At 36.8% G+C, this 12,046-nt stretch overlaps 1 protein-coding gene across 1 annotated transcript in view; it reads right to left on the reverse strand.

Annotated features, from left to right (window-relative positions):
* Positions 1-12,046, reverse strand: part of DCHS2 (dachsous cadherin-related 2) — a 75,556-nt gene that overhangs the window by 14,441 nt on the left and 49,069 nt on the right. The window contains exons 13-16 of the mRNA XM_026847954.1: positions 11,047-11,904; positions 5,146-5,256; positions 2,130-2,341; positions 514-665 (exon numbers count right to left, since the gene is read on the reverse strand). Coding sequence (XP_026703755.1) covers positions 514-665; positions 2,130-2,341; positions 5,146-5,256; positions 11,047-11,904 — 1,333 coding nt within the window. The remainder of the gene's footprint in view (positions 1-513; positions 666-2,129; positions 2,342-5,145; positions 5,257-11,046; positions 11,905-12,046) is intronic.

The raw sequence follows: 12,046 nt of genomic DNA on the forward strand, positions 1-12,046 counted from the left end.
TGGAAAACAGGGGAAAACTAATACTTGTTACAAGACAGCTTATAGATGGAAACAGTTTACAGGAGCATCTTTAACACATTATGGAGAAGAAAATTTGAACTATATTCTAATTAAAGAACAGATCATGTCCCTATTTCTTGGATTTGGTTTGAGTTCTTTCTGTGTGTTTTTACATATTTATAAAAAATGGTTCCAGAGAGGGAATGGCTGTACAGTTCTTAATAAATTAAAATCCAAGAACTGTCATCATTCCTAGAGTGAATCATCACACTCACTTGTATCAGTAAGTGTTGCCATTGATTACACAAGACTCTATTTCTTCCCCTAAATGTGAGAAGTACACAAGAATCCACAGTACAAATGGGTAGCTTTAGTGCTGTTCTCAAAGCTGTCTGGCTTGCACCCAGGCTCTGTGGGTAATGGACATCAAGTATAAAATACGTAACACGAGCAATCTCAAGTTAAAGCGAACAAAACAAGGAATACTTTTTTATAAGAACCTTGCATACAAACCTGTAAGATGAAGTGTCTTCATGATCTAGGACTGTATTAGTTGCTAAAATCCCTCGTGCTGAATCAATTAGAAATGTTGCATTTTCATTACCAGATAAAATTGAGTACTCGGTTTCTCCATTCAGCCCACTGTCAAGGTCAGTTGCAAATACCTGTTCGGAAGCAAAACTGAGGCTTATTCAAAATGGTAGAATGTGATTTCAGAAAGAAAAAAACTTATACTACAGTCATCTATTTCTCGTTACTTTCCTTTCAACTGCATAGATTTAAGCAAATAATCACACTGGTCCCCAACATAAGTGTCACATGACGTCACAAAATCTTCTCATGAATTGCAGTGGGATGCACATGAATTCTTTCCCTGCGTAATTTGAAATCAGTTACATAAAGCGCTAGGGCTGAATACAATAATTTTGCACTGCTTATATTACTGTGAGGTTGCTGTTTGAACGCTGTCTCTGTTTAGTGCATAAAAATGCACTCTCTCAGGGGTCTGGGACTTCCCTTAAAGTATTACTGTTATAAAACCAGACAAAAAATAAAGTAATTAAATTATTAAGTTTTCAGAGCTTTCATGGAATTCATTAATTACTTTTAAAAATACAAACCAGAAAATGTAAGAAGGGCAGAAAACCAGCAGACTAAATAACACTCAACAGCAGTGAACAGGTTTCTTAAAGAATCCTGACTCTTTGAAGAGTCATCTTTGTGTTTTTCTGGTTGCTGAACAAGCATTATAATGAGTACGAGATCCAAACCATAGCAGAGGCAACCAGTCAGAATGAATAAAAGAAACATAGTAGAATGTATTCTGTTATAAAATTTTGACTACACATCTGGGTTGACTGCCTTTTGATTTTTCTCCATTCCTGGACATATGTTTCTCTAAATGCAATGTCCATCAGTTTCTAATCACTTTACCCTGGAGGGATTTGTAGCTTTCCATTTATTTATTCTCTAGAGGAGGAATATCTTTAGTACCTAACATGACCCTCACTGTGACCTCACTTGCAATGCAAGAACATATACTGAGGAAATTATGTGTTCTTCTAGTTCAACTGATGTCTTCTTTTGCTCTAACATGGCCAGCTGGAAACACTTTCAGAGAATGTATCCATTCAGAAGAAGTGTTTGCACATTTAAATTGAGACAAGCTGCTCTTTAGGCATCAGATTTTAAATTGAACACTTGGGTTTGACTCTACTAGTCTGATGAGTTGAAAGTATTCTTTTTATTGCTATAGCTCTTTCAGTAGATGCATTAATGCAAGACTCAGCCTATATTGTAACCAGAACCACAGCTTTGAATGGTATTTTTCAACTACTTGAAGAGAGAAACAGAAATTTTAAAAAAAAATTAAAGTCCAGCTGCACAACTATTAAGAAGATAAAGAATTCTCATTCACTTAAAGTTGAATGAATGATCTGAAATGTGGTCTAGAAAAAAAAAAATTAATATTTTAGATATTCAAGCAAAGTAGTAGCAACAGCAAGAACCCCACTCTCAGTGTTTAACAGTGGACCAGAACAGACCTAGCAGGATTGTAGCCATGAACAGATCAACCAAACTTGTTTTTAACTACAGCACTGGGCTTGGGAAGATATATTTCCACTTACCTGTATAATGTCTGTTTTAGGACTCTGGCCTTCCCATACTGACACTTTGTAATAGCTTTGTTCAAATTTAGGTGTGTTGTCATTCACATCTTGTATCAAAACTGTCACTCCACAGAGCACTGAATTCAAGCTATTTTCAGCCATAACTGAGAAAAGTATTTTATTCTTAACTTCAAAATCAAGAAACTTTGGCTCTTTTACTGTGATTACACCTGGATTATTAAAATTAAAAAAAAAAATATATAGATGTGACACATGTATTCAGGAAAAAAACCCCATACAAATGTAGTTACGAAGTTCCTAACTTATATGGTCTCCTTAACTGATCACATGCCAGAATTTCAGCAAGTGTCCACCACGTCCTTCATCTACCTATCATCACTCTCCACATGCTAGTTACTGTACAAATCTTGGAGAGCTACGTTTTCACCAATCAATCACCATGTTGGCAATTTCCTAAAGCCTTGACACGTGTTCCTTGACAAATGACAGCAAGCCAGTTGTGTCTGAAGAGACTCCTGGCCCTCATCTGACAGTGGCCACATCTAGCCCTCCATCTATATCCAAACTGGGCAATAGCTGTACCAATTTCTGTATCTGACTAACAAACTGGTAAAACATCCTTCTGATGCAGTGAGGCCTGCCTGTCCCCAACTTTTATTCTATCAAAATTAATCAGTGAAAATTATTGAGACTACAAGCACAACGAGACATCTCCACATTAAACCTGAAATGTCCTTGGAAATCCATGGTCATTGTTTCAATGTTCTAGGTAATATAGTAATATACTAAAAATTCTTCATTTGTATGTTAATTTCATTAGAATTCAAATTCAGTTTTGCATGGATTTTTCAGTAATGATGCCATGAATATCTGTATTCTAGACCTGTGACAGCCTAAGAACCCATTTAGTGTGGCTCTCCAAGCTAGTGCTTTTCAGTTTTTATTTTACAAGATAAGCAGCGACGATTGACTGTTACTCATGGATCTGTCCAGTGTTCAAGAATAGCATCTCAAACAAAGATTTCAAAGATGGCAGGTGGTGTCTCTTCAGCACAACACTGTATACAGTAAAAGCAAAATAGACAGTGTCAGAAGGAATACACTTCAAGATGACAGAAAGTAACTGAAAGACCTGTGTAGAGTGGAGCAAATAATCAAGTTTGAGGTACACCACCTAAGAGGAACAAGTCAGAGACCCAGAGCTGCTCATTCTAGAAAAGTGCACATGAAGAAGAAACAGGGTAACAGCATTCAAATATGTAAATAACAGGTTTTTTGCCTTTGTCTTATGTCTATTGTTACTAGGTTAAGAAGTAATGTTTAAATCATTTCAACAAACATTCAAATACGAATAAAAGCTTTCCAACTGCCAAGACTTGTACAGACTACTGAGAGGGTTTGCAGAATCGCTGTCACTGGAGGTTTTTAAGAACACTACAGACAAACTTTTGTCAGATTTCAGCACAATTGATTCCCCTCTGTGTCAGAGGACAGACTAGTTCATGTCTTAGGGTCATTTCCTACTACACTTTAAATGATTCTACAATATAAATCCCCCTAGAATGGTAGAAAGTCTTCTCCAAAGTGGAGTTAATTAACATCAGTGCTTGAAAAGACAAGTAGAGCAGACTTTTGGCTGTTTAGAATACCTAAGATAGAAAGGGCATCAATATAGCTCAAAATACTCTGCTGTAGAAACAATGGGTAGACAGTCACTGGTGTAAAAATTAATGCTGAGGTAAGAACTGATCTTAAAAGGTCCTGAAAGGCTGCACTTCAATTAATGTTTTCTAAGAAACAGAAGAAAGATTTCAGAAGAAACAGAAGAAACCACAATGGCTCAGATATCTCAGAAGAAGACTTATGACATCTACTGCTACAGAGATTCCACTATTGTTTGTGAAGAGAGTGCTTATGAGACTCTTAAAAAACATCATATAACCATTTCCAGCCTGGCTTTATTAAAAAAAGGAAAATCCCATTTGATTTGTTTTTTTCTTTTTTCTTCCTTTTGGAGGTGATATTGGAGAAGATTCACTTTCTTGAGGATAAAGTTGTCTTTTATTCTTTAAGATTAATCTTTCTAGCTTTATTTCAGTAAAATAAGGAGGACTTGGAAAATCAAGTGTATGCACTTTAAATGCCCCTCACCTAAACAAACCAAAATAACTGTCTATCAGCATCAGACATGATAGCTTTACAGGAGTATACCAGTTGATGCCTAGAGACGTCAGAATAATCAGAGATTAAAGCCTCCAGGAACTCAGGGAGAAGGCCTTTTTTTAAAAAGAGTACAAACTATTAACACTGTTTCCGAGGAAAACTGCTTCCATTGTCTGTGCCATCTCAGAAAGAGTACAGCTATTCAGAGGCAAACTCCTTTGCTGCAGATGTTTAGGAGCTGAGAGACAACCAGAGGAGCTACGCTCTCTTATGAACCTTAGATGAAAGCATGTAAATACACAGAGGGAACACGCTGCTCTTCTGCCATCTGAAGTTCCTGACTGAAGAGCAGGTGAAAGCAGACCTGCTGCAGAACACTAATACAACTGCCAAACCCCCCACCTCAACTTGAATTCTAGACTTGTCAAGGTTTGCTTGAAGCAAAGAGTATTAAACTCAACAAGGGTCTAATGTTTCTGACATTAGGAGTGTTTTGAAGGATTACGTTTATTGAATTTTAGAGCAACTTTATGATAAGAAACAAGATGAAGTCTCAGCTCAGAATATAAAGCAGTAGTTTATCAGTTCCCAACACCTGGTGATCAATAGTTAATCAAAACTGAGTGTTCTAAACAGGTATACTAGTGTTCAACTTCTTTCCACATCAAGTTTACAACAGTGCAGGTCTCTCTACATCCCTGGTTTTCCTAATGATTTATTCATTGGAACAGGAGGGTAATACTTTAAGATATCTACCCCTTGATCTTGTGGTAGGAACTTGCTACATTTTAGAGACCACACTCTTTAAGCTACACACAGACACTTGTTGAAAAAAATTATAAAAAGGTACCTGTAATGGGGTGTATGGAGAATAAGCTTTCCTTGCCAGTGAAGATGCTGTATGTTATATTTTCTCCTGTAAATTTCCGTTCATAAGCTTCTACAGTTAGAAGAGATGTACCTATAGAAACGATAAGACATTTTCATCATGTCCACTTCAGAAGGATTTATTCTAATTTTATATTACTGTAATTAATATCAGATGCAAAGCCAAACACCTACATACTAGACTAGGTGCTTATTCATTAAAACAGTACACAACAAAACCAAATCTTCCTTGACTTTCACTGCATTACAACTTCATAGGCAAGGCACTGTCTATCCCTCCCTTGCCCAGTAAATTATTCATCTGATCACAAGACCATCACCTGCCTAAATAAAATAATGATTTTTAACTTTTCCTAATTGCAAACTCCCATGTACCACTGGAATTACCTCTTACCTGAAGTCATATGTATTCCTTTTTTTCAGGTTATGTTGTCTTTGGTCATTTAAATCTCACCTTTTCATGAATTCTTTTAAGGAAAATAGCCCTTTTTTTGTGTGCATCATAGGAATGCATGTTACCCCTGAATCACCATAAAAGAGTTTATTTTTCCTTCATTTATTGGAATTCAATTTGGATTTAACAGTATTTTAAATGAAATATTCTTAAAAATTTTAATTAGCCATCTTTTGACAGAGAATGAAAAGATGAAACTACATGTATACCTTTGTGTCAATTCAAGCAGAATCCAAATTCCATGAATAATTTAACATAGTATACAAGAGTTATAAAATAAAAATCCTGTTTGAAATGGGTTGAGAGAAAAAATGTGTAACTGAATACATTATCTTGCTCAGAGTTGTCACATTTAATAAAAATGTAGCAAGTTTAAAAAGCACTATCAAGATTTCCAAACAATTATTATTTTCAAACGACTTATGAACTTGTTTAGCATATATGGCAATTGATTTTAATTATTTTAATTATTTAATTTAATGGTAATTGATCCCATACAGCTGTGAGAGTGAGGATACTGTGCAACCTGAACTCTTCCAAACAGCATTACAGACAAACAGCTATTTTATTATGTTACAAAGGGCATGCTGTTCACACTCAGTGTCCTGGACATTAGATGAAAGGATTTTTTTAGTGTAAAAATGAGAGGAAATGTTGCTCTTAGAACTATCTGCTATATTTGTACTTGAGCATTGTTACTTATAATATGAATTTTTAAAAACAGGGAATTTTGGGTTGTTTCTCGTTTGCATCTAAAATCTGACTGTCAAAACCAAAAATATGTGAATTTTGGCAGATGTCATTTTCTGTACTAGTCAACACATTTAGAAGTTATTTACTAGAAAAATTCTGGAAGTAAGATCCAACTGTCCAATAGGTAAAGACTGATATGAATGCTGCACTGTTTATTTTAGGAACTAAAATAGGGGGTTGTAGGTTGAATTTTCATTGCTGACCAACTTTGATTTACTACAAAAGCCTGCAAGGGCAACCATTCATAGCATCTTCAGAGCAGAATTAAAGATTAAAAAAAAAAATCAAGATCTGAAGAATGTCACTTATTTATCTTTTAATGCTGTCAGCAGTCTTTTTGTTTGCTTGTGCGTTTAAGAAAAACTACCAGAAATAAAGGAAGCAGCAGCAATTCTGCTTGAATCCCTGTTTTGCAGGGGTTAGGTTAATAAATTGTTGCTCTGGGTCCTCCAATCCTAATCGTTTAAATTTCATATTTTTCATGTAGTTGAAATTGTTCAGAACTTCTTTTTGGCAGAAAATAAATTTCATCTATTTCTGATACCTTTCACAGCAAATGACTTCTTCAAACAGTGAATTTTTACAGTTCACTTGACAAAAATATATGAGCAAACTCTGAGGTCTGTTGTGTCACAACAGGGTCTACATAGGTAAATAGCAAAAGAAAGTACCCATTCGTTGGAGCCTGCACTTTCAAGTATACGTGATTGAAATACTGCTTCAAGCAGAGGACAGAACATGTAACACAACCTGGAGACAAGTAAGAGAAAGGTAGCTTTCTGGCTCCAAAGCACACCGAAATGGCATGACAATGATGCGATCAGCACTGAAGCTAGTGCAAGGAAGGAGGGAGATCAGGGTCATAACAGAAAGCAGTCAGATTGGCTTGAAACACTATGCAAAATGTTCATATTTAGGGGTTTTTTTTCAGTTCAGTCAGACAACCTGATTGCATCTGAAAGTATCTCAAATTGCTTTAAGTAGCCTACACACCAACATTTACATTATGCCTGCTGACTTGAAACTGAAGCGTAGCAGCATGGACAGGATTTGCCTACCTGGACAAACAGGGTCAAAAACATTCTACTCTGTGTTAGGACATAACATATGCATCAGAACTGAGCTACTGTATCACTGTAAGATTGGCCTCTCTTCAGTGCTCATTATAGTAGTCTCTTTTTCCCTCCTTTGTCATCTAAACCTGGTTCATCCTTGCCATAATTTCTTGAGACCTCTTAATTGCTCATGAAAGAAAAAGCTAACGAAGCACAAAAAGAAATTACTTACAGAATAAGAGACTACATATTTTTAATCTATTAGAAAAAACCAGAGGAGTCAACAATTTTTACTGGTGAATCTGTCTTCAAGGAAGTGCTATGCAAACAACCATAAAAGTGAAAGCTTGGTGAATAATAAAGGTTTCTTACCCTCTGGAGACCACAGTGACTTGATTATTTATTGACTAGCCTCTAAGTGCCTGTTGTAATGCAGTTTATAATATTTAAAGACATTAAATATTCAATATTGAACTAAAAGTAGAAGAATGGGGTTTTCTGAAGGTCATCAAACTTTGAGGTCAAACACTTGAAGAAAATCTGACTACAAGGACCAGTTCCTGAGGCACTCACCCAGTTGATGAGTTTAAACTAAATTAAAACTAAGGACCCTTGGCTTTAATCATTTATGCTGTTCAGATTTTTGATTCTTTTAAAAATAAACTTAAGAGTTTTCCCACTCTATTAGTTAAGGCAGAAATAAAATTAGGAGAAAAAGACACATTTATTAATACCAGTTCTACAAATAATCAGTACATAATGTATACCTCCCCTGGACTGAATACACTGATAACATTCATATTTGTAGGGGTCCCAGAATCATATACATTTTGTAAACTAACTTCTATGAGAGTTTTAATTATAATCATGATTTTTTTCCCACTGAAATGTAAAATATTTGATAGTTACTTATGCTTATATAAATAAGAAAATACTACAAACAGAGCTAAAACAGTATTAGTATTTGGTAAAATCTCTCATACTCTTAAAAGAATTTGATCTTCTTAGAAAATAGACTTTTATTAAATATACAAACTAACATTTTGGGATTAAACCCTCCTGTTTACCCTGAAGCTTTGTTAAATTTCCTTTAATCATAAATAAGGTTCAATTTAAGTTGTTTTGATTATCTATAGACTGGAATGACAGAACATTTGACTATGGCATTTTGATACCACAGTTCCTTGGGGCATTTCTGTCATTTCAGGTTGGATTATCTAGCCTGACCCAGCAATGTATCTACACTTGGGAAAATTTAGGATCAGGTCGGTTTATCTATTGCCATAAAGCCCTGATTTTGATTTTCTTTCTTTAAACCTAAAAACCCGCTATCTTCCCTCTTAGTCTTTTTTCTTAACTAGAAAGAAGTTTTAATGCAGAATTAATGAAGGTTAATCCCACCTCTCTTGAAAAGACTGAAACCTTGACCTTACTCCCCCGGGAAGTCTGACAAACAGGTTCTCACCACACCTGATGAAAACACAAGTGTGCTGCAGCAAGGGAGAGACAAAACTGAGAGCCCAGAGTTCACCTCTGGAAACACCCTGCTTTGCACTTTCCGAACACCCCAGAATGGAGGGTGCCCACACAACACCACAAATGGCTCTCAGTGGGTAGATCAATGAAAAGACAGAAGACGAGGTTAACACACATTGCTGGGACATCCAAACTGTATCTTCTGGAAGTAGTAATTCCCCCAGGGCAGACTCTCCTTTGCAAAGTGATACACAATTAATCACTGTACAGTCCCGACTCTAGTAAAACAGGGCTTAGAGGCCTTGGGGTATCTGTGATTCATATTCACAGAAAAATTTAATTTTATGGTGTCCAAAACTACTTGTCAGTCTTGGTCAAATTCATGGAATAAAGAGCATTTTTTAAACATCAGGACAAAATGTGTTTAGAGATTTTTTCTTTAAATTTTTTTTTCGCATTTGTACTAGAAGCAATAAATGAAGCACTGGTTTAAAAAAAAATAAATTAAAGAATGCTAAAGTACTTCTTATCCCACAGGTTCTGTACTCAGAGTGCTCAGTGAGGAGTGAAAGGGAAAGAAATGCTCCTCTGCCTGAAGAGACCTGAATCTGCGCCTTCCATATTTCAGGAGAGTTTTAACCAGCAGGCTACTGCATGCTCCACTCTCTCCTGTTGGAAACCTTCCACTTTTTCCAAAATCCCACATGGTTTTTGACATATAGTGAGAGAGCTAGAGAGATGCTCTAGCTTGGTGGTTTGATCACTCATCACAACTTCTGAAAAATATTTTGTCTATGGTTAAAAAAAAATATATATATATATATAAAAATTTTTCACCTCATTGCCTATTTTCAATCTGTTAATTAAAACATCAGTAATACAACATTATCCTTATCTGCTGAAAATTTTGTTTGTAGTCAACAGGCACAGAGAAAGAAATGACTGAGTAGTCTCAGCAGTAATTACTGCAACAGCCATCTTCATCCTTCCTTCTCTATTCTGTTTGCAATTATCCAAGAATATTGATTGGTTTTCCAAAATTATTAACACATTTATTTTTTACCAATTTGTAATCAAATATATAGGCTGTTACTCAAAATCTACTAATTCACTAGTCTCACAATAATACCCTTAGGATATAAAGGAATACTGCTTTCATTTTACTGCGGGAAATTTGAACTATAAAGAGGATAAATGACTTGTTCAAGGTGAACCTCATGGGGCAGTATTTGAATCAAGACTATAGTGCAGGTCAGATCTCTCAATACATCTGGTCAATTGTACAGTGGGATCTGTGGGCAGAAAAATGTGAAAGGCACTCCTTTCTGCCCCTCATTAGGATGAACCCAGACCCTGAAGCTGGAAAAGGTACTTTACTGTATCTAATTGGCAGGAGGCATAACTACTAATGACAAACAGTAGAGCAGTAATTCTCATCATTATATGGAACAAAAATAAATCTGTAAGCACGTTGACTGAAGCTGGTTTATGTATAGGTAGCATTCAATAGTGCAGGCTCTACCTAGAGATACACTGTAGAAGCCTGCCCAAGTGACAATCTACCACAGCCTCTGAACTTCTCTTCACCACACTCTACACCCCATTCTCCTTCTTCTGGAAAGTTCAAAACTTCAGCAAGGCTTTAGAGTATCTCTTGAAAGCTACTACAGTTCATGAAGGGTTTTGCAGAAACAAGAAATGTCATGGTGCAGCTGGTACACACCACTCATCTCATCTGAGCCTGTGTGCATTGACAAGTGAAATGATGAGTAAACACTGTCCACCCATCACTAAAGACCTTTTGTTAAAAGAGTGAACCCACTGATGCTCAGGGCTTCCCAGGCTGAGGGCTGGAAATACACCACATTTGGCAGGGAGCTTTCAGTTTAATACGAGCATCACTGTTGTACATGGGCAGCAAACTCAAGAGCCAGACGATGCCTCCAACTAACTTTGTTCACGTGGTGTATTGGAAAAAGGCAGACGGGTATTTACTAAGTACAAATTAACTTTTCCCTGCCACTGCACTGGAAAAAGGTTTCTTTATACTATTCATTTCAATTACCATTCCAAAAGGAGAGGAGATTGGCAACTGCAAGAACACAAACTGGAATTTGATGCCCACCTGCTGCACTGTTCTCAGGCACGCTTGCTTCATACAGGCTATGGGTGAATGAAATCTCCTCCTCTTGTTCTTCTGTAAAGATAATGACCATAGCTGTGGCTGTTCGAGGTGAGATACCTTGATCTGAAACCGTCACTAGCAGCTGGGTACTGAAGTTCTTGGAAGTCAAGGGCTCCTGAAGAATGATGTCACCTGTCTTCGCATCAATCCGAAATACAGTTTCCACTGTCATCAAGCTAAAAACAACAGCTCCATTTGATCCCAGATCCACATCTTCCACTCTCACAGTAACTACTGTTTCATTCACAGGGGTTTCAGCAGGCACAAAAGCCCTTATAGGATTCTGCAAAAAACCAGGATCATTGTCATTGACATCATCAATGTGCACCACAACAGTGACAGTGGTGCTTCTTGGCAAATGAGTGCTACAGTCACTTGCCACAGCCCTAAATGTGTACTGGGATTTGGTCTCCCGGTCCAGTGCCTTTGTAGTAACTATAGATCCTGTTACACTGTTGATAGCAAATGCTCCGAAGGTGTCGTCAATGAGGGAGTACATAACTTCACCATTCAGGCCATCATCTTCATCGGAAGCAAAGAGGTCCAGGATGGCTGAGCCTTCCTCTAGGTCTTCTCTCACGGAGATTTGATACTGGGTCTTTGCAAACAATGGGTTGTGGTCATTTTCATCCAAGACCATTAGAGTGAGCTGCGCAGTGGAGCTTCTTGAGGGACTGCCTAGGTCACAGCACTCAATTACAAGAGTGAAATTGCTGACGTCTTCTCTGTCTAAGCTACGAGTGACCAGCAGTTTTCCTGAAGTATTATTTAGTGTGAAGTATTCTCCAACATTTCCACCTTTCAAGCACATAAAAAATAAAATGATCACAAACAATTGCTTTTGAAAAAAGAATCCTTTGTGAATACCACTATGTTAATTGCAATACCATGATCCAATTGCTCATACAGCTGGTGCACTCATGTGCCTTTCACGTATTTT

The sequence above is a fragment of the Athene cunicularia genome, assembly GCF_003259725.1.
Source record: "Athene cunicularia isolate RWA chromosome 4 unlocalized genomic scaffold, athCun1 chr4_part2, whole genome shotgun sequence".
NCBI classification, from domain to species: domain Eukaryota; kingdom Metazoa; phylum Chordata; class Aves; order Strigiformes; family Strigidae; genus Athene; species Athene cunicularia.